This window comes from Bison bison, unplaced genomic scaffold, assembly GCF_000754665.1.
Source record: "Bison bison bison isolate TAMUID 2011002044 unplaced genomic scaffold, Bison_UMD1.0 scf7180017864282, whole genome shotgun sequence".
Taxonomy (NCBI): Eukaryota; Metazoa; Chordata; class Mammalia; order Artiodactyla; family Bovidae; genus Bison; species Bison bison.
Genome location: NW_011494854.1, coordinates 788,632 through 809,832, shown reverse-complemented (window position 1 = coordinate 809,832; position 21,201 = coordinate 788,632). Strand labels below are relative to the sequence as shown.

Below are 21,201 nucleotides of genomic sequence, written 5' to 3'. Positions count from 1 at the left end.
TTTCATCAAGAGGTTCTTTAGTTCCTCTTCACTTTCTGCTATAAGGGTGGTGTCATCTGCATATCTGAGTTTATTGAGATTTCTCCCGGCAATCTTGATTCCAGCTTGTACTTCTTCCAGCCCAGCATTTCTCATGATGTACTCTGCATAGAAGTTAAATAAGCAGGGTGACAATATACAGCCTTGACGAACTCCTTTTCCTATTTGGAACCAGTCTGTTGTTCCATGTCCAGTTCTAACTGTTGCTTCCTGACCTCCATATAGGTTTCTCAAGAGGCAGGTCAGGTGGTCTGGTATTCCCATCTCTTGAAGAATTTTCCACAGTTTATTGGGATCCACACAGTCAAAGGCTTTGGCATAGTCAATAAAGCAGAAATAGATGTTTTTCTGGAACTCTCTTGCTTTTTTTATGATCCAGCGGATGTTGGCAATTTGGTCTCTGGTTCCTCTGCCTTTTCTAAAACCAGCTTGAACATCTGGAAGTTCACGGTTCACATATTGGTGAAACCTGGCTTGGAGAATTTTGAGCATTACTTTACTAGCGTATGAAATGGGTGCAATTGTGCGGTAGTTTGAGCATTCTTTGGCATTGCCTTTCTTTGGGATTAGAATGAAAACTGACCTTTCCCAGTCCCGTGGCCACTGCTGAGTTTTCCAAATACGCTGGCATATTGAGTGCAGCACTTTCACAGCATCACCTTTCAGGATTTGAAATAGCTCAACTGGAATTCCATCACCTCCACTAGCTTTGTCTGTAATGATGCTAAGGCCCACTTGACTTCACATTCCAGGATGTCTGGCTCTAAGTGAGTGGTCACAGGATTGTGATTATCTTGGTTGTGAAGATCTTTTTTGTACAGTTCTTGTGTGTATTCCTGCCACCTCTTCTTAATATCTTCTGCTTCTGTTAGGTCCATACCATTTCTGTCCTTTATTGAGCCCATCTTTGCATGAAAAGGCTCTTCAGAATTAACATAATCACAATTGTTATCACATCTAAAACATTCAAAAAAATGTAACATTTAACATTCAGTGTTTTCTCAATTTCCACCAGATTGTCTCGTGAATTATTTAGTTTTTTGAGGATGAAACAGGGTCCATATATTCTATTAGGCTGATTGATATATCTTTCAAATTTCTTGTAACCTGTAACTCTTCCTTCATCCCCATCCTTCTTGTTCTTATTCTCCTTGTCTTGTTTATCTTGCAATTTGTTGAAGGAACTGGGTTTCTCATCTTTTATTATAGTCTGGATTTTGTGGGCAGCCATGCAGGGTAGTATAGTTCCTTACATTTCATGCGAAATCCAAGGTAAGTCAGATTCAGGCTGTTTTTTGCTGAAAATCCCTCATAATTGGTGTGTATTTCCACTAGGAGGCATGTGATGACTGTCATCTTACTTTCTGTGATACAAGCAGACTTTGGTGATTGTTACCTAGATTTAATTCATAGGTGGCAAAATGTATTTTCTCCTTCCTTCTCATTGATTAAGTTTTCAAATAAATTTTCATGATCGGCAATTGGTTTCCCTTAAATATAATTTTAAAAGACAGGATAAATATTTGATTTTCACTTGAGTTTTCAAATAATTAGCTCTCTAACATCTCCTAAGGTATTTGTTACTTTACCTGCCATGTGATGATTTTTAGGATTTTAAACCAATCAATATTTTACAAATCTGTATTTGATGTATATAAAGTTTGAGGTACCAGTCATATGATCATTATGGTTATCCTTTCCTTCCACTCTCATTTCCTTTCTGTACTTAAAATACGTTTATCCCTGTTCCCTCAATGTTTCTACAAAACTGCTACCCAATCAGTTTATCCCAGTTGCTCCTTGTCAAGATCCCAAATTTCAGCATTTTACCATTGATAAGACAGCTTTTAGCCTTTTTTTAAAATTCCTAATGTTATTTAATGTCATTTTCTATTTTTTCAAACTCCTGGTGTCTGTCCCTATTCAACAAATAGCATAAAAGTCCTAGTGTTGAAATACAGCATTCTAATAAAAATTTGGTATTTTATATTGAATACAAAATAGTTGTTCTATTTCATCACAGATTTCAGTTTATGATTTTAAGCTGAAGTGTCTGGTTACTGATTTTGAAAAATATTTGCATGAATGTTATAATAATATATTCACAAGTGATTTTTTTTATAAACTCAGCACTTCTTAAAATGCATACAATGAAAAGCTGTCAACCAAAATATAGAAATCTTTAAAAAGCCATTAGTCACTTCGTGTAATATAAACAGTTTTTGTAAATTATAAAAAGAAAAAAATGAAATGCTAGTAAACTAGTTTTTGATAGGTTGCTTATTCTACCTAGTTTCTGATCAACCTACATTGATAAATGTCACCTGTCCAACTTGAGATTCTTAGGAAACAGAGAATGTAACTAGTTTACCTTAATTCAGATCTTCATTGGAGATTGAATCTTACGTGGCTGGGCCACATGGTGCACGTGGCTGGTTTGGGATAGAAGGTTTGGATGCATCCTTTCAGGACAGCGGATGGACTGGGACAGTGATTGCTATGCCTTCTATACTTGTGAAAAAACACACCTTATAATTGGTAGAAACGGGCTTTTAAACTTGGTTATTTTAATCTTAATTTCATGCTATATTATTTGAAGATGTACAATCACATAGTAAGATAAGCTTCACTGAGCCACTGCTTTGAACATATTGTGAGAAGCATGGGAGAATTTCTGAAATAAATTATGTAGTTAAGTCAGGACTTGTCAAATGTCAATGAATTTAAAAGCTCTATCTACAACTTCATATGCTATGTGTGTTTAGAAAATTGACCAATTTTCTAAACACATCAGTATGTAATTATATTTTCTCTTTCCCAAACAGGCCAAACATAAGTTTAATGCACTGCAAGCGAAACAAGCAGAATCAGAGTACTGCAGACTTACTGAAGCACTTGTGGCTGAAAAGGAGAAGGAATTTCAGGATTATGCCAGAGAAGTAATCCAATCTGAATCTGAATCGACAAAGAAATATATTTATCCTCTTGTAAAAGCTGTACAGGAAGGACCTGGAGGTGGCCGTGGACCAGTTTTAGTGGACAGAGGTGGATTAAGACCCAGCTATCAGGCAAATGATACCACTGGAGTCCAGCTCCCTTTTTATAACTCTCGGGGATCGAAATATAATAATTTTCAAAAGTCTAAGGGAAGGCTAGGTTTTACATGGTAGAAAAAAGTTTATTTTTAAGATTAAGAAGACTAATTTGTAGCTAATCTGAGCTACACACTCAAGTGAATTATATGGTTATAATTTGTTAATAAAGCTGCTTTTCATCTAAGTACAATTATGTCTGACCTAATTGATTCTTCCCCACTCAAGATTAACTCCGATTCTCTTTTTTATTCTGATAAAAGATATATACAACAAAATGTATAATTTTAGCTATTTAAGAATATTCAGTGGCATTAAGTATATCCATAATATTTTACAACCATTACCATTTATCTAGTTCCACAAGTTTTTCATTGTTCCAAATGGAAACCTGTTATCTGTACCTGTTAGTACACAACTGTTCTAATCCACTAATTTGATAAAGCACAGCTAAAACCTGTGGCAAAGATGTAAACTGGAACTAAAACATTTCGGGTTACTGAGAGGTCTTGGGGGTGGGGGAGGTGTAAAAATTATGAATCAGCACTACTTAAAAAGAAATACAGTATTACATTAGGAAATATGTTTAGGAAAGAAACCTAGAAAGCAATGAAAATAGAAAACACAAAGTGAAACTAAAAGTATTTTAATACATAAATCTGTACAGTCCATATGACACACTCACATTTTACATATTCTCCTGGCTTAATAAAACATTTAAAAACACTCCAGAATTTGAAAATTTAATAATATTCACCTACTAACACATATAAATCACTGAATGGTCAAAATGTTTTTATTTAAGCATGTATATGTTCAGTGACTCTCAAGTTAACTAGGTTCATTTTCCCTAAAGATGTCTAATTTAAATTAAAAAAAAAAAAAAGAAACCAAAAACTAGACAGTATGTTTTATAAAACTTAGTTAACGTTTATATGGCTTTATAATGGTGTTATATTAAAACTAGCAGGCACAGAATATAATACAATGTTCCCACTGCTGAGAAATTTGGAGGAATTAAAAAGCAAATGTAGCATTCCAGTAGATAGTAATTCCATGTATAACCTTAAAAGTTTGCTGAGGCAAAAGACACCTTGCAACATGAAGCATTATGATTAAACAATTACACTAAAACTTATCCCTAAACCTGGAAATTGTCACTGCTGGCTAAATTCTTAAAAGAAGTTCACTACTGTTAAAACTCTGCTCAGTTTTTTCCCAGTACAATTTCTGTATCCTTATGGGTAAAATAAAAGTATTAAATGATTTATTTCATTATTAGCTTTTAATAAAAATAAAGTCCAAATAAACTAATACAATCAATAATTTAAAAAATACAAAACAAACCATTTGATAGTATAGTTTATTTAATACAATGTTTTAACTATAAAAGTTGATACAGTTTCAGAGTTTAAATTCTGTAAAATGCAGTTTGCATAAAACAGTTTAACAGTTACTAGACTAATGATAAGAGAAGCAGCATTTTGAAACTAATTATACAACTGCAACAAGTTTTATTCCTAAATTTCATTAAAAAAATATACATCACAGTGACTTTTGAGCTAGGAAAAGAAGTACATTTTAACCTCATTTGTTTTTCCCTTCTACAAAGAGAGCAGCCACAACTTTTAACATCCTCACATACAAATACCCAATTAATTTATCCTTCAAAATACTATAAACACACAAAGGGGGAAACAAAATATACAGCATGTGCTTTTGGTAAACATAGGTATTTGCTTGAAAAAGGTGGTGGGGAAACACACCAATCAATTCCACCATTCCCCCTGTACATGAAAACAAACAAATCCCCTAACAACTCCCTTCTTCAACCTTCCTGGTGGAATTTTAAAAAATTTGTGATTTTTCTTTTCCTTTCATATTTACTTGTTGTGTCACAACACAGGCCAGAATTTACATTTGCCTCAATCCTTTAATGGCAGCTGGGAACTCACTATTAGCCAATGTTCCACTGCTGGAGTTTAGTTTTTAAACAAGAATTTGTAGCAAAACAGATCTTTTCACAATAGAACGGGTTAAAACCTACTACCCTTGGGGAGTCTATTCAACAGTAAATGTTGGAATACCAAACTGAACAATTACAGCAAATACAACCAAAGAGAGACAGAAAACAGCCCATTTCATGTTTCTTTGTAACAATGATATGGTGTATATTTAAAGTACCTTCTACTGAAGGTAAAGGAAACAAATTTCTATAGACATCTACTATAAAAGTTCAAAGTGTGATTACCAAAAAAAAAACATCAACTGCCACCTAGAGTAGAGCAAAATCAACTACTAAAAAATATACTGATTTGTTCCACTCACGAACTTGAAAACAAATTAGAACTGCCAATTAATATTACTACTCAAAATACCAGAACACCAATGTGTTCCTATCCCCAATATTAAAGAAAATTTTACTTTTCAGTTTCATATTTTCTACTGGGCACAAGAATCAAAGGCCATTAGGCAAAGCTGAGATGAGTTAATATTACATTTGTGCAAAGATAGATTTTTATAAGACAAATTCTTTGAAATTTCTGTGAGGGATCTGATTAAGACAACTTAGAAACTATCATGCTCTATGAACTCTCTTAACTATAGTTTTTAAATGTTTTAAAGCAACCTGGTATCTTCCCTACAAGCTCATTAACATTAATCTCTCTGCAGTGTCAATTCTGTGGTAGATGATTTACACAGAAAAAGAATTCACAGGAAATAATCATAAAAATTTTTTCATTTCTCAGGTATTGCCAACCAGGCAATAAAAACAAACTAAAAATCTTTAAATGGATTTAAATCCGCTTAAAGATGTTTGAGTTTACAGTTTACCTCAAAGTAACTATGATACCAATTTGGCAGGAAACAAATAGTTGACTTTTAGGAAAAGAGTTGTTCAAAGTAAAAAGTAAGGATTGCACAACTATTAAAAAGGTAATGAAAGAATTACTTGATTAGTGCAGTATTCAGATGCAAAGGCAGATGTATGGTTAATGCTGTTTGATCATTTTCTAAATGTTATTTACATTCTGAAAATAAAATCTAGCTGATTGTCATCTTTCACTTCAACTCCTTCACCATACCTCACTGTAAAAACAGCTAACAGTTTTTATAGGTCTAGAAATAATGCTTAGCATGGAATTGCTTCTTTGATAACCAAAATAGAATATTACTTAAAGCAATTACTAGCTTCCCCGCCCTGTGGTTACTTATCTGTAATTCTTGGTAGATAAAAGTTCTGGATCAGACAACATACAAGTATTTTTTAATTAGCATGGATTTTCTTTTTTTGTTGTTCTTATTAGAAATCCTTTCTTAAACAGCACCTTTCTTGAAGCTCAAATAGTTTATAACAAAAACTTTTTAAATGCAGTTCACTGAATTTAAGACAAGCAAAAACTAATTTAAAATATACAACACATTATACAGCTTGGGGACTCAGGACTCAATTATCTCTAAGGTTTGTGATAAAAATCTCTAAGCAATCAATCACCCTGGATTATCATAAACATCTATTACTTTCATCATTAGGAAAAAGATTCAGTAAGACCCTGATATGGATATTTGTTTCAGGAAATCCAAACAATCTTATAATCATCACCCTATTCATTACATAAGTATCATTACTGTATTAATCAATAATGGGAAGTATTATATTAATAAGCATTGCTTTGCTCAGTACAAATAGCATGAGTAGCTACTGGATTTACCAAGGAGCTACCTGGTAATAAGTAGCTATAAGTATCAAATAAGGGATAAGTAAGTAGCTATTTGACACTACTGACAAATATTAAAGTACAAAACACTCTAAAGGCAACTACTAATTGGAATTCTGAAATTTCTTTTCAAATGAGGCAGGTTTTGTGTTTACTGGATGTTCAGTATTCTATTTAGAAGAGAAATTACAGAATAAAAGGCCACACATCACTAAAATAGCAATATACAACACACAAACTTCTAAATGGACTTTGGATATCTTTAGTGTTTAACTCTGTAAGCTATCAAATTTTGCCACTTTCTACTCTAATCTATGTGGCAATGTTATACATGCCAAGTTAAAATAATGATTAATAGTAATGATACAAAGCCACCTGAAGAAAAAGAAATCAGAGTCATAAACATGCTACAGCCTGTGATACATATATAAAAGAGATGCATTTTCTTGCCAGTTGAAACTCAGTTATGAGACTTAGAGAGGTCAGTTCAAGTTAAAAAAAAAAAACAAACCAACAACCATGCAAGGTTAACACTGAACTCTAGGTTAGTGGCCAAAAAGAGAACTCTCATAAGTTAATGTGTCAGTACCAACAATTTTTAGAATTTGTCTAACAAAGACCTGCACGAGTGGTACGTTTTAGTGAGGAAAGTATTTTTTCATTTTAGAGAAGGGCAGTGACAATAACAACAATTACAGAACATTCGCCAAAAGCAAGGTTCATCTCTTCAGACCAAAAGCAACACAAAATTGAGAATTACAACCTGATCGTCAAGGTATAGTTCTTGTTAGATGCTGTATAACAGCAACTCAAGCCCAATCAGTACATCAACTGAAAAAAATACTCAACTATATCTATAGACAGTTGATAAAACAGGAAAAATAAGAAACAAGCTACTGGTAGCACTATAAAGAATAACATATGAAGTGCAATATAAATATTTTAAAGCACAAATTACTATAAAATCAAAAGTGATGACTTATATCTCAAGTTATTAGGGGCCCACTTCTGTATAATTAAAAGCTGCTGTTGCAAGCCTCTATTATAAATGCAATCAAAAAATCTATATATAAGATTTCTTCTACCAAGTGGCTTTTCTAAGGTTACTTTAATCATGAAAAACACAAGCTTCTATAATAATGTATTCCAACAATCAGTTATCCTTCTTTCCAATTGGCTGATCACACAAATTAGGGTATAGAAGAGCATGTTTGCTACTGGCTGATTGTTGCAACACAAAAATGCATACATGAAATAGTTAAACATAGCACACAGCATTACACCAAAGTGTTTTTATCATTTCAAGTTTATTAAAACTTTAGCAGTACAAATTATCCAGGCTGCAGAATATCAAAAGATCAACTCAAAAAGTCCACATTGGAAAAAAAAAAGACAAACAACCCCAAAACAATGAAAAGAAAAAAACAACATAAAGAAGATCATCAGCAAGTCTCTAAAACTTAAAATCTGAGACAGAATGGACATAAGAAGTTTATATAACTCACTCATCCACTTTTGTCTTCATCTGTTCCAGGGCTTGATTCATGATCAAATTTTTTATTTTTATCATGTGTGTGGTCATTTTCTTGACCCTTTGATTTTTGGTTTTCTTCTTCCACTGAGGATCTGGTCTTCTCATCCTCCTTATTTTTCAAAGTGGGGAACTTTAATTCATTGTCCTGACTACTTTGTTTCACTTTTGAGAATGGACTTTGATCTCTATCTGCCTTTTTTTCCCTATTACTATTTGAACTACTATGATCACGATTTTTAGAGTACATTCTCTTCTCACCCTCAGAATTCTCTTTTCTGTGTGAACTTCTACTTTCTTGGTTTCTGTATTTTTCCTTGTTTCTGCTTTGACTTTCTTCTCTCTCCGAGCTCCGTGAATCTCTCCTCCTCCTCCTCCTATCTTTACTTCTTGATCTTCCTGGCGTCGCTCTTCTCTCTCGGCTCCGTGACCTTCCTCTTCTCCTGTACTCCTGTTCTCTGTATCTATGATGCTCCTTGCTTCTGCTGCGGTCTCGGTCATGGCTTCTGGAGCGCACTCTTCTGCTCCTGTCCCTACTTCTGCTTCGCTCCTTTGTTCTACTGTTGTAACTGTGTTTGCTTTTAGTCATATCACGTTCTCTACTCCTAGACTGTGCACGTCTGTCTTTGTCCTTACTTTTATTATGATCATGCTCATTGTTTTTGGATTCTAACTGTTTAGATTTCTCTTTACTTCTACTCCTTTCTTGTTCTTTTCCTTTAGAATCAGGTTTTTCTTTTTCTTTAACATTCTCATGATCCCTTTCTTTACTCCTTGACTTCATCCTCTTTTCTTCATGTCTATTATGCTTTGTGTCTCTTTCCTTACTTTTGGATTTTTCTTTGCTCTTACTCCTACTTTTTGATTTGGCCCTTTTCTTTACCTTGTTCTTATATTTATCATCTTTTTCTGAATTTCTTCTGATTTCTCTTTCTTTGCTGTTAGATTTATGGTCTTTAACTTTCTTTTCCTTTTCACTTTTCCTGTTTGGACTCTCAGACACATGCCTATGATCAGTTATTTTTTTCTCTTTTACTCTAACTGGGCTTCTTTGATTTTCTTTTATTTCATTTAACTCACTCCTAAAAAATGAAGAAAAAAAGTTTTTGGGAGACTTTATTAGCTGAAATGATATTCTATTTTCCTTAAGATTTTCAGAAACAACTGAAATGACTCTAAATAAAATAATTTAAAATAGTTAAAAAAATACTTATTACCACATTTGTAATAAGAGTTAAATCTTACTTATCCCCTTTAATCCATCTTTCACCACTTGATACTCTCATTCTTTGAGCTCTCTGCATCTCCTGCCTCCAATGTGGAGGAGTCTCACTACGTCTGAAACGATCCCTTGATCTGGATCTAGAAGGAGTTCGATAACGCTTTAAAAAAATAGAGGGGAAAAAAATTAACATATTAAAACATGAAAGTATTACAACAGTTGCTAAAGTGTATGTACTTTTAGGTTTCAAAAAATGTCTGATATTTCCATGCCCTCTAAAATAACTAAACTCTCCCAATTTTCAGGTAGGAAATCAATGAGGCATGACATGGTTTGATATCTGTTTCCACTGCTAATGAAACGTGTGCTTATCTATTCTTGTTTTAAATAATTCTTGGGTTTAAGTTCTAAAAGAGTAAATATTGACAGCTATAACCCACATCAACAAAAGCTCTTTTAAATCTTCCATCATTTTTAAGAGTGTAAAGAGGTCCTAAGACAAAAAAGTTTAAGAACTGCCATGAGACCAGTTAGGAAGCCATTTATAGTTCAGAGAATATATAATGGTGAATTGAACAAAGACGGTAGGAGTGGAACCTGAGGGAAGTAGATGTATTTCAACATATCTGAGAGGTTGAACTAATAGGATTTGGCAACAGATAAGTTATAAATGGTAGAAAAGAAAGATGAGAAATAAAATGATTCTTGGGCTTCAGGTTTAAGTAACTGCACAAGTGGAGGTGTTGATCACTGAGACCAGGAACGTAAAGGAGCGTCAGGCCTGAAGAAGAAGAGTGCTTATGCTCAACACTGTAAATGCTGAGTTTGAAGTGTCCACTAGGCATCTAAACGGTCATCAAAGAAGGCTCTGGTACCAGAAAAGCAGATGAAAAACTGAGTTTTCAGTGCATAGGTACCCAGTGAAATTACGAGAGTGATGAGATTGCCCAAGAAGCAAATACAGAGTGAGAAGAGTTAGCACTCTAAGGTACTACAATATTTAAAGATCAGGCAGAGGAGTATGAACTGGCATTGGAAATTTAAGATAGACTAGCCAGAGACAGGAACAAAAGACAATGGAAGTAAAGGAGAAAGAGTATTACAAGGAGGGAGATTAACAAAGACAAAGACTGAGGGATCCACTGGATTTTGTGACATGGAACTGACCATAAAGCAAGTGCTGTTTTCAGGAGAACGGTAGAAGACAACCTGAAATGACTAAGGAACAAGTAGGAAGTGAAGAAATAATATACTAAGTATAGCCTCGTTTGTTAAAAGGTTGCAAACACAAGAAGATATTTAAATTCTGAAGAGGAGAATCCAGTGAAGAAAAAGGGTATGAGATGTTAAGAATAGGATTTTTAATAAGAGTAGACACACAGTGGTCAGGAAGTAACAAAGAGGCACAAGAAAAACCTCAATCTCATTTTATACCATGTACATGTAAAATCCATTAACATCTCGTAGACTTTCAGCATAGAAGAACCAACACAAAGAAGTACTATAAAAAGAGAACATACAATTCAATATCCACATCTACTCTAAATTTTAACTACTTATGTGAAAAAAAAAAATTAAACACTCCAAGATTTAAGATAAATGCAATATTATCAGGATTTCTGGGAAAATAAGCACCTACCCTTGGTCCTCTTCCTTTAATTTTCCTGCCAGACCTAGTAACTAAAAGTCGTCTCTGGTATGAAGGAGGCTGGGAGTTAGGTAGATTACTAGAAGGAAGCAAAAGGAAAATTAAAACACATTATATAATAAAAATAAATCTGGAGAACATAGCTCTATTAATCTAAATGAATAAACTTAAAATAGTGGTTCTCAACGAGAAATATTATCAGTTTTAGTAGGTATTTGATAAAGTAGGGGAGCATTTTAACAACTTTCAATGATGAGAGGGTGCTACTGGCACTGAGTGACCACAAGTCAGGAATGCGAGAATCCTGTAATGCATGAGGATGAACAACTATTCTGTTCCCAAATGCCAACTGTGTTCTGTTGAGACATACTGTTACATAATCTTTTTGAAGATCAAGTCAACTTGATAGTGCTAAGCAACATGAAAAAACGTGGAGTAGGCTGTATGCTGTTAAGAGAACAATTTTAAAGCTCTCTGATTCTAAAGTACCTCATTATCCTACCAGCAGTTATTCACTGGTGATAAAACTATGGATAAGTGCAACTGATGTGAATTAAACAGAGAACACTTGGTCTGAATTAGAAAAATATTTAATATCATGCTTTATATAAAAAAGGGAAACTACTTATTTTCAAATAATAATACGAATATTAGCACTAACAACATTCATGTATGCTATATTTGAAAATGCATTTTAAAGTAGTTCAAATATTTTCTCCTTAATATTTATTTCCTTATAAACATCCTTTCCTAACAGTTGAGTAAACTCAATTTAATCCATCAAAATTAACACAATTCAAGTAACCAAGATTTATTTTTATATTTTTACTGTATTGTGAAAATACAGGGGGAATGAGCAGATTTTTATCACTTTTATGTTATTTCTGATCATAAATAAGAGAAAGATATCCATCTTTTTTTCCTATTTTTGGACATAATTATTAAAATGATACATAAAGAACCAACAGAACTACTAATTCTAATAATGTGAATTATGTAGAAAAATTTTCAAAGTACTTGAATATACTATCAATTTTCAATACCACAATATTGTAAATCAGGCAAGGAAAACAGCATTTTCTCCCACCAGACAAAATGAAACATAAAGGTTCTTATTTGCTTAAAAATTTAAGGTATATAAATAACAGAGTAAAACATTTGTTTTACATGGAATTCGTCTGGAAATGCCATTTAACATATCTTTTTTGTCTATTTGTAGTGGTTTTTTTAAAAGTTTACTTTTATATTTAAAAATCTGTCTAAATTAAGTCAATTTTATCTTTTCAGCTGTGTGACTGGCAAACAGGAGCTTTGCTAACACTATCCAATTAAAAAATTTCAATCTTAGGACAAGGTCACCAATTAAATCTTATCTAAAATTTTTAAAACTGTTGCTTTTTTTTTTTTTTAAAGAAAGGGTCTGTGGTAGAGAATGAAGGGTCTTTGTAAAATAAACATATTGACATACCATTCTCTCTCTCTCTCTCTCTCCCTGTTCTTCCTTTCCTTTTCATCAGCTTTAGGAGGACTTTTTCTCATTAGGAATCTGTTTTCAGGTATTGGAGGGATTTCTTCTGGACGGACAGTAGACTGGGGTTGTGCTTCAAGATTTTCAGCCTCACTTTCACTAGATGCACTTAAAAGAAATACACAAACAAGTTCCATTTGGTTATTATGTACCCACCTCAATTTCCCAATTGTTGGTCTTTCTTTCCTTTGTAAATATTCCATCTATCTATCATCTGGTCCCCTACTGCTGACCAAAGATGCAGTTACATGGGGAAAATACTCGTTCCTCTGACAAACCAACCTAAAACCCAAACCAAATGTATCTATTATCACATTCTCAAAAAATACTTTCCTTTAAAATGGAACCCAAATATTCCATATGCACTGCACTGATAAATTTAAAATACTTTAAAATACAGGTAAAGAAACTGCTTTAGAGGCAACGGGTTTATGAAGATGAGCTTTAGTACAAAGACAGATTTTTTTCAGACACAACAGAAAAGAAAGTAAATATGCTGACATAATCTGCTTTATGCTATCACAGGAGAAAAGAAAAGGAAAACACTCATTGGTTTCCTACAGTTCTTACTAATTTTAAATTCCCTCCATAAAATACAAATGTATCTAATCAAAAAAGTCATTGAGTTCCTACAAAATGAACTGAATGATTTTGTTGAAAATTGAAATGTACCCAAATTTAATCTATAGACTATAGAATATCAGAATGGTCTTATATGTCATCCGATGAAGTATTTCTATTTTCATGTACCATATAATTGATTCAATATCCCAATAGGTTTATATATAAACAGAAGGTAATTAGAATACAAAGACAGTACTATAAAAGTAAATTAAGACCTTTTCTTGCTTTTCTTTCGCTTCTTCTTCTCTTTCTTGTGTTTACGAGAATTTTTCCTATGTTTCTTCTTTCTTTTTTTTGACTTCTCTTCAGAAGCACTTTCAGAATCAGAAGAATCAGAAGAGGACTGAGAATCGCTTGAGCTGTCTGAGTCACTGGATGATGAGGAGGAGGAAGAAGATGACTTATGCCTTTTCTTTTCTTCTTTCTTAGCTTTAATAAAAAGCAAAATGGTTCGATCAACACTTTTTAGACAAACTTTGTCAGAGGAAATTTAGATTTTTTTTTTGGCAGATTCTCCAAGTCCAGTATTTAACACTTAGTTCATCCAGCTATTTGAACTGAGCAGAACAGGAAAGGAGTTAAGACTCAAGATTAGAATCCAGACCTTCAGATTCATGGGATTCCCAGATGGCTCAGTGATAAAGAATCCACCTGTCAATGTAGGAGACGTCAGAGACATGGGTTCGATCCCTGGGTCAGGAAGATCCCCTAGAGAAGGAAATGGCAACCCACTCCAGTATTCTTGCCAGGAAAATCCCATGGACAGAGCAGCCTGGTGGGCTACAGTCCATGGGGTCACACAGAGTCGGGCATCACATGCGCATCCCACCAGATTCATGGGTCTGAGTTATATCTATAAAGAATTTTGGAAAAGTTAACAGGTAAAAACACTAAACTAAGTCAATTTCAGAATTAGCTGAATAACATTTTAAGCACAGAAGTAACACTCAAGAATCTCAGATTCAAATATTTGTATAGTTTTCAACTTTTTCTCTTATTATCAATATTGGAAGCAGAACTGTAGGAGAGAAGAAGTAACAGAAAAAATACTTTGCATGAATGTGGAAAGGTAAGAAACATGATTCCATTGGAATGGGCTTATTCAATGCCTGAGCATCCCTCTAATGATTAGAGCCTGTGCTCACCAACAAGAGAAGCCCCCACATGCTGTATTATATACAGAAAGCCCAATGAAGACCCAGGGAAGCCCCCCAAAAAGTTAAATTTCAAATTGAAATTTTATTTTGGGTTAAACAAAGTTTTAATTTTTAAAAGGGGTCACCAAACTCAAATGATTTAAGGACGAGGAAACTGACACAAATAAGTGAAGTTAATCAGGAATTGGGGAAAGACATGATAGACTGGATTGAGCCTGGGCCACCTAGAAGTATTCTAATTCAAACCATGGTGGATTTAAAGAAGTGAATTCAACTATCCAATTAAAACAGGGGCAGGGGGGGTTTCTCTGATGATCCAGTGGTTGAGAATACTTCTGCCAAAGCAGGGGACATGGGTTTGATCCCTACTCTGGGAAGATCCTACATGCGACGTGGCAACTAAGCCCATGAAGCCAGCACTTCAGGGCCCATGAGTCGCAACTACTGAGCATGCGTGCTGCAACTACGGATCTCCACGCGCCGCGAGCTTGTGCTCCCCAACAAGAGAAGCCACCACGACGATAATCCTGCACACCACAACGGAGTAGCCCCACTCACAACGAGAGAAAGTCCTTGCGCAGCAATGAACACTCAAACAGCCAAAACAAAACAAAACAGCATCTGATCAATTTTCTAGGTCTAACTACAAAGTTATATGAAATAGAAGCACAGAAGAAACACATTACATAATACAATGATGCAAGTAGTAAAATTCAGCGTGTGCAACAGTAGGAAAGAAACCCTACAGGTAAAATGACCTAGCTTGTTCAACAAATAAATCTCAAGAAAACATAAAAAGAAACGGTGGGAGAATCTATGAAAAACAAACCAAAAAATTACAAGACCAATCCAAATGCTTGAACCTGATTTGGATTCAAACCCAAACATCAAAAAAGTTAACATTTATAAACTTAGAAATGTGAACACTGTAAAGATTTTTTACATTTAGGAATATATGTGTATATGCCTGCATATGCTTACTTTTTTTAGAAGAGTCATCTTTTAGAGATAAATAGTGAAAAACTTATCAATAAAAACATTATGCTTAGAATTTGCTCCAAACAGGAAATGGAAAAGTGGCCAAGGATAGGAAACATGAAATTGGTCATAAATTAATTGGTAAAGCTGGGTAATGAACATGGTGATTTGTTATACTATTTCAACCACTCTAGTAAATGTTAATATTTTCCATAATTTAAAAAATCAAAGAGGACAAAAAATCTACCTTTGGGACTGACTACTGGCTGTCTGTTTACTGACCTTAACTGAAAGGGTTCACAGTTGCTTTGCAACCTTTCTGTGTTCCCCTCTCAGGAACACCTGAGGATTTGGCACTGGACCAAATGATTCTTGAAACTTTTTTTAATGAATTTAGTGGCTTAAAACAACAACTATTTATTATTTCTCACAAATCTAATGGTCAGCTGAGTGGCTCTGCTGAACAGGGCTGAGACCTACTGATTTATTGTTGTTGTTGTTGTTGCCATTTTGTGTGGCATGTGGGATCTTAGTTCCCTGACCAGGATCAAACCCACCCTCCCTGCGTTGGGAGGATGGAGTCTTAACCACTGGACCACCAGGGAAGTTCTAGGGCTCTGGGGATCTTGCTGGGGATTCTTAAAACTCTTAACTCAGAATTTATAGGAGTGCACTGATTTGTAGAGATAAACGAGAATCTACCTAAGTTACTGTACACTTGACCAACGGTTTGTGATTCACCATCAAGATTTAGTAATGATGAGATGCTGCTGCACTGGAGAATGGCAACTAGGTATAAATGCTGAAGGGATACCAGAGATAAAAGCTTCATTAAACTAAGGTAGTCTTTTCTCACCCAATCATGCTTCTCAGGACCATGAACCTATTAATATTAAGCATGAGATGCCCAGGACATATGCAAGCTCTACCTAGAACCACAGAGATCTCCACTATGACACTGCTGTTCAAGCTGTGCTGTTTCTTGTCCTGTATCCTTTCATAATGATAAATAAGCTTAATGCTGAGTGAAGCCTGTCTTGTCTCATGAATCCAACTGTTACTCTCATCCCAAGACCACTGTTGCTGGTGAGGCAGAGTGGGTATGTGAAATGAAAAACCTGCTTGCATACACTAAAAACCTGAGGTATGGGATTAGGAGGGAGAATAAAAGTTAAAGAAACCCAAGGAAGGAAATAAATTCATAATGAATATGAGAAACTCTAAATAAAAATATCTTGGACTATATAATATGCAGGCAAAATACAAATATTTCACATAAGCAGAGAAGGGGCTTCCCTGGTACTCAGTGGTAAGGAACCTGCCTGCCAATGCAGGAGACATGGGTTCAATCTCTGGGTCAGAAGGATCCCTAGGAGAAGGAAATGGCAACCCACTACAGTATTCTTGCCTGGGAAATCTCAATGGACAGAGAAGCCTGGCAGGCTGAAGTCCATGGGGTCGCAAAGAGCTGAACACAACTTAGTGACTAAACAAGAAGCACAGAATACAGCTGTTAAAATTACTTGACAAAACACAGTCATGCTTTATCCCATGATTAACAAAGCTTTATTCACCAGCTCCAATTCATATTTATTTTACATTGTGATTCTTTCCAGAGAAATACACTGCATGCAGTTGGTTTCTTAAAAAGCAAGCCCAGTCTCCCTATTAAATGATTGAGAATGCAAGTGTTAGTTGCTCACTCGCATCCGCCTCTTTGCGACCCCATGGACTATAGCCTGCCAGTCTCCTCTGCCCATAGAGTTCTCCAGGCAAGAATATCGGAGTGGGTTGCCATCCCCTTCTCTAGGGGATCTTCCCGATCCAGGGATCAAACCCCGATCTCCTGCACTGCAGGCAGATTCTTTACTGTCTGAGCCACCAGGAAAGCCCTCTAAATGTATTAAAAACATTTAAGAAACCATTATTTAGTTTTCACATCACTTTTCACGTAAGCATTTGAGAGAAGCAAAATATCACAACAGTACAGAAGATCAGAAGGAGATTCATAACTATTTTTAGGGCAATATAATCTGCCTGAGATATGGACAGAGATGAGGAAAGGCTTTTCAATGACTACTGTTTTATGCTTTCTAAATTTTGAACAAAACGTATTAACTTTTAAAATTAAAGAAAATTTAAAACTCAAGTCTGATAACAGCTGTCACCACATTCTCCAAAAAAACCGAAAACCTACTGTCTAACCACTTAAATAAAATCTATTTCAAAGCATCATTTATAAGCATATAACTATCCTTAAAATAAAATGAAATAGTACTGAAAGCAAAACACAATGCAAGTTAAGAATCATTACTCATCCATTACTGGATAAATGGATTTAATGGATAAAAAGGAATTACAAAGAGCAACACTTTTAAACTCTTGGTAGGGTGTGGTATATAATATTACCAGATACTGACTTTACTAGTATGATGTTAAGGTGAAAAGACAAGTTTCCAGAACATTTTACTTATAAAAATGTAAGGTAAGAAAATGCTGCTTTACTAGTTTTTTGAGAGCTATAAATTTTATACCAATTAATTTCACATGAAACCTTTATATTAAAGAAAATTTCCAGGCCATCATCAAAATAAGGTTTGAAGTAAAGAATGGAATTATACCTAAAATAACCCTCTTTTCATTTCAAAATTACTGGGTCTCCCCTCTAAACAGTTTCTTAGTTTAATATCCCACTATTTTCCATGAAAAGTGCCATTACCATGGCTCTTAATTCCAGAATAAGGACACTGAAATGGGATCCTGTCACCATACAAATGAGTCTCTGATCTTTTCCACCGTGGAAAGGTTTACAAGAACAAGGTTTACCAGCTGCTTCCTCTATTGTGCTCTTCTTTTTGTATTGCCAGGTAATCTGTTTTCTATTACACATATGCAAGATTTCTGCTCATTTAACTGTTTACTGCCATTTGCCATAACTCAGCACTTGTGTTTCTATGTACTCTGTAATATATCACTGGTCCCATCTCACACTGCAAGGTAAAGGTGTATAGATATCTCTTTAACAACTGCAGTGAACTCTGAAGAGACCAGCATGATCTGAGTTCATGGTAACTTCTAAAGAACCAGGAAGTGTTCCTATCAAAGCAGTGGTCTGTGTTCTATCCTCCACTCGGCCCGCCCCTTGATAGCCTCTATACAGATGCAGTTTTGGTTAGTCTCCAGTGTTTCCCCTCTGCACCTGTTAGAAGGATGTTCCCCTTGACTCTGAACCTTCTCAGGCACATTCAAATAGCCAGAAAAAGTAGAATTTCCAATCTCACAACAGCAAAGGGACAAAGGCACAAGATGATTGCCCAGACTCACTAAGACCACATATAGGTGGGCCCAGACAGATTTCCTCAGAAGTCTTTTTGTTTTCTTTAAGGAAGTTAGAAAAAGAAAAGAAAAAAATTCTATATTTATTTTTTAAAATTGGGGTGTGTATCCCTCAAACAAGGTTTTGAATACGATGACAATGAACACCATTGTGCTACCCAAAGCTTTTTGACTATTTCCAATTTAAGACTGTAAGAAGGCCATCAAACATAAACTGGATGTAAGACATAGCTACACCTAAAAAAAGAAGATCATACAGATGCATGACAAAATTCATTCTGACCAATGTTCTGAATGGTAACTGAAGGACTGTAGGGTAATAGGTGCCAAACTGTGTTCTTCTCCTCCTTCCATAGTGTGATCCAGAATAGAGCAGGCATGGACAGTATGCTTGAAACAAACCTGAACTTTTCAATAACTCCTGCGAAGACACTAACAAAGGGACAAATTTTCCTCAACTGATGAAACTGATAAGGGCAAGAAATGCTTCCTTAGCATGAGTCTGGGGAACACACACTAGAATACTACATCAACTTTCAGCACAACTTCCTGGCCACAATGGCACAGGCAAAATTAGTATTTATCACTTCAGGTGAAAATATATGATAAAAACATAATAACATATAAACAATGACATTCATTCACCTTCTCATCCATTCAGCAAATATTCAAACACTAACCAGTTAATACCAAGAAGAATTTTTACACCAGATGTATTAGAGAGTCTATGATAACTTTTATGGTTTAAGATGTAAGCTTTTTAATTACCTCAGTCTCTTTCTAAATATGTAACCACACAGCATTCTTAACTGTTATAAGCAGAGAATAGATCCTAACACAAAATCCTTAAAAATTATAAAACACAAGAAAAAAGCCAAAGAACAATTGCTGAGTACAAAATAAAATATGAACCCTAAGTACCCCTTCTCTCCATCCTTCCTCCAGCAACTGTAAGTTTGTTCTCTGTGAGACTGCTTCTGTTTTGTAAATAAGTTCAACTGTATCATTTAAGGGATGTCATATGATATTTCTTGTTCTGTACAATTTACTTCACTCAGTATGACAATCTCTAGGTCCATCTATGTTGCTGCAAATGGTATTGTTTAATTCTTTTTGATGGCTGAGCAATATTCCATTATATGTATATATAAATACCATTATATTATATACTATATTAAATATAAATTTCATTATATATATGTCATATCTTCTTTGTCTACTCCGTTGATGGACACATAGGTTTCTTCATGAATACTTTTTTTATATTGTGATTTGTAATTCAGTACTTAATTATCTTGATGTTCAAATTGCACCAATTTTACCTATTGGCATTTCCTTCAAATTAGCTGTTGCAAGATTGTTGCAATTTACTAGATGAGCATAAAAACTATTTATACTTTAGGAAATTTAAGAAATAAATGAAAGTTTTAAGACAAATGATAAAAATTGTTCAACAATAATGAAAAAAATAGTAACTTCAGTGTAAGTGTTCTCACAAATAAAATGATAATTGGAACCAATAAATTGTACAAAACACTCAAAATAAAAAAGTATCCAAAATTTAACATGTCATATAAAAAAAATTAAAAAAAAATAAATAAAATATGAAGACTTTTCTACATGATATGGGAAGAAATGTCTTAAACCAAAATATTCTAATTGTACCAACAACACTTTGAAGAATAAAATGGCAAGATTCAGGGTCTAAAATTTTCAAAGTTTAATATAGATTGCTTTTTAGTTTTTATTAAAAATAAGTCTTCTCCAGGGATTTCTCTGGCAGTCCAGTGGTTAGGACTTGATACTTTCACTGCCATGGGCCTAGATTTGATCCCTGGTTGGGGAACTAAGATCTCACAAACCCTGTCTGTGTGTGTCTGTGGATTCTCCTCCAGAAACATTGTGGGTCTTTTTATATTAAAGCAAAATGAAATGTACATATTACAGAGCACATCAGTATACTTAAAACTTGAGAACAGAATGTTCTACTTAGGGCAATTCTGAAAAGAATATTAAAGACTTTAATGAGTTAGCAACACCTAACAAACAAAGCTTTAGATCTGGAGCCAGCAAACTTGGGTCCAGTTCCCTGATGTGGTAAAGAACAATTTCCTTGACTGTATCTGTAAAATGAGAGAAATAGTATTATATAGTTCTCATGAAGATGAGAGAAGAAAGGTTATAGATGATTCCCACATTTGTTAAACATGAAACACTAAGTACTGATATTATTTATTATTTCTTAGACAACTAAGAATAGGTCAATTCAGTATTTTATTGCTTTCCATACAGATTTGAAGGTAAACTCACCTCATTACTTTGAGATT

At 34.4% G+C, this 21,201-nt stretch overlaps 2 protein-coding genes across 7 annotated transcripts in view; one reads left to right on the top strand and one right to left on the bottom strand.

Annotated features, from left to right (window-relative positions):
- Positions 1-8,278, top strand: part of CCDC173 (coiled-coil domain containing 173) — a 29,546-nt gene extending 21,268 nt beyond the window's left edge. Inside the window, exon 9 of the mRNA XM_010849395.1 lies at positions 2,865-8,278. Coding sequence (XP_010847697.1) covers positions 2,865-3,209 — 345 coding nt within the window. The 3' untranslated portion in view covers positions 3,210-8,278. The remainder of the gene's footprint in view (positions 1-2,864) is intronic.
- PPIG (peptidylprolyl isomerase G (cyclophilin G)) overlaps positions 3,762-21,201 on the bottom strand; it is a 45,720-nt gene continuing 28,280 nt past the window's right edge. For 5 of the 6 annotated variants that reach the window (XM_010849396.1, XM_010849398.1, XM_010849401.1 and 2 more), the window contains 5 exons: positions 13,619-13,832; positions 12,720-12,887; positions 11,243-11,330; positions 9,627-9,763; positions 3,762-9,463 (listed from right to left, as the gene is read on the bottom strand). In XM_010849396.1, coding sequence (XP_010847698.1) covers positions 8,356-9,463; positions 9,627-9,763; positions 11,243-11,330; positions 12,720-12,887; positions 13,619-13,832 — 1,715 coding nt within the window. In that variant the 3' untranslated portion in view covers positions 3,762-8,355. The remainder of the gene's footprint in view (positions 9,464-9,626; positions 9,764-11,242; positions 11,331-12,719; positions 12,888-13,618; positions 13,833-21,201) is intronic. The other variant, XM_010849399.1, reaches the window with a different exon arrangement.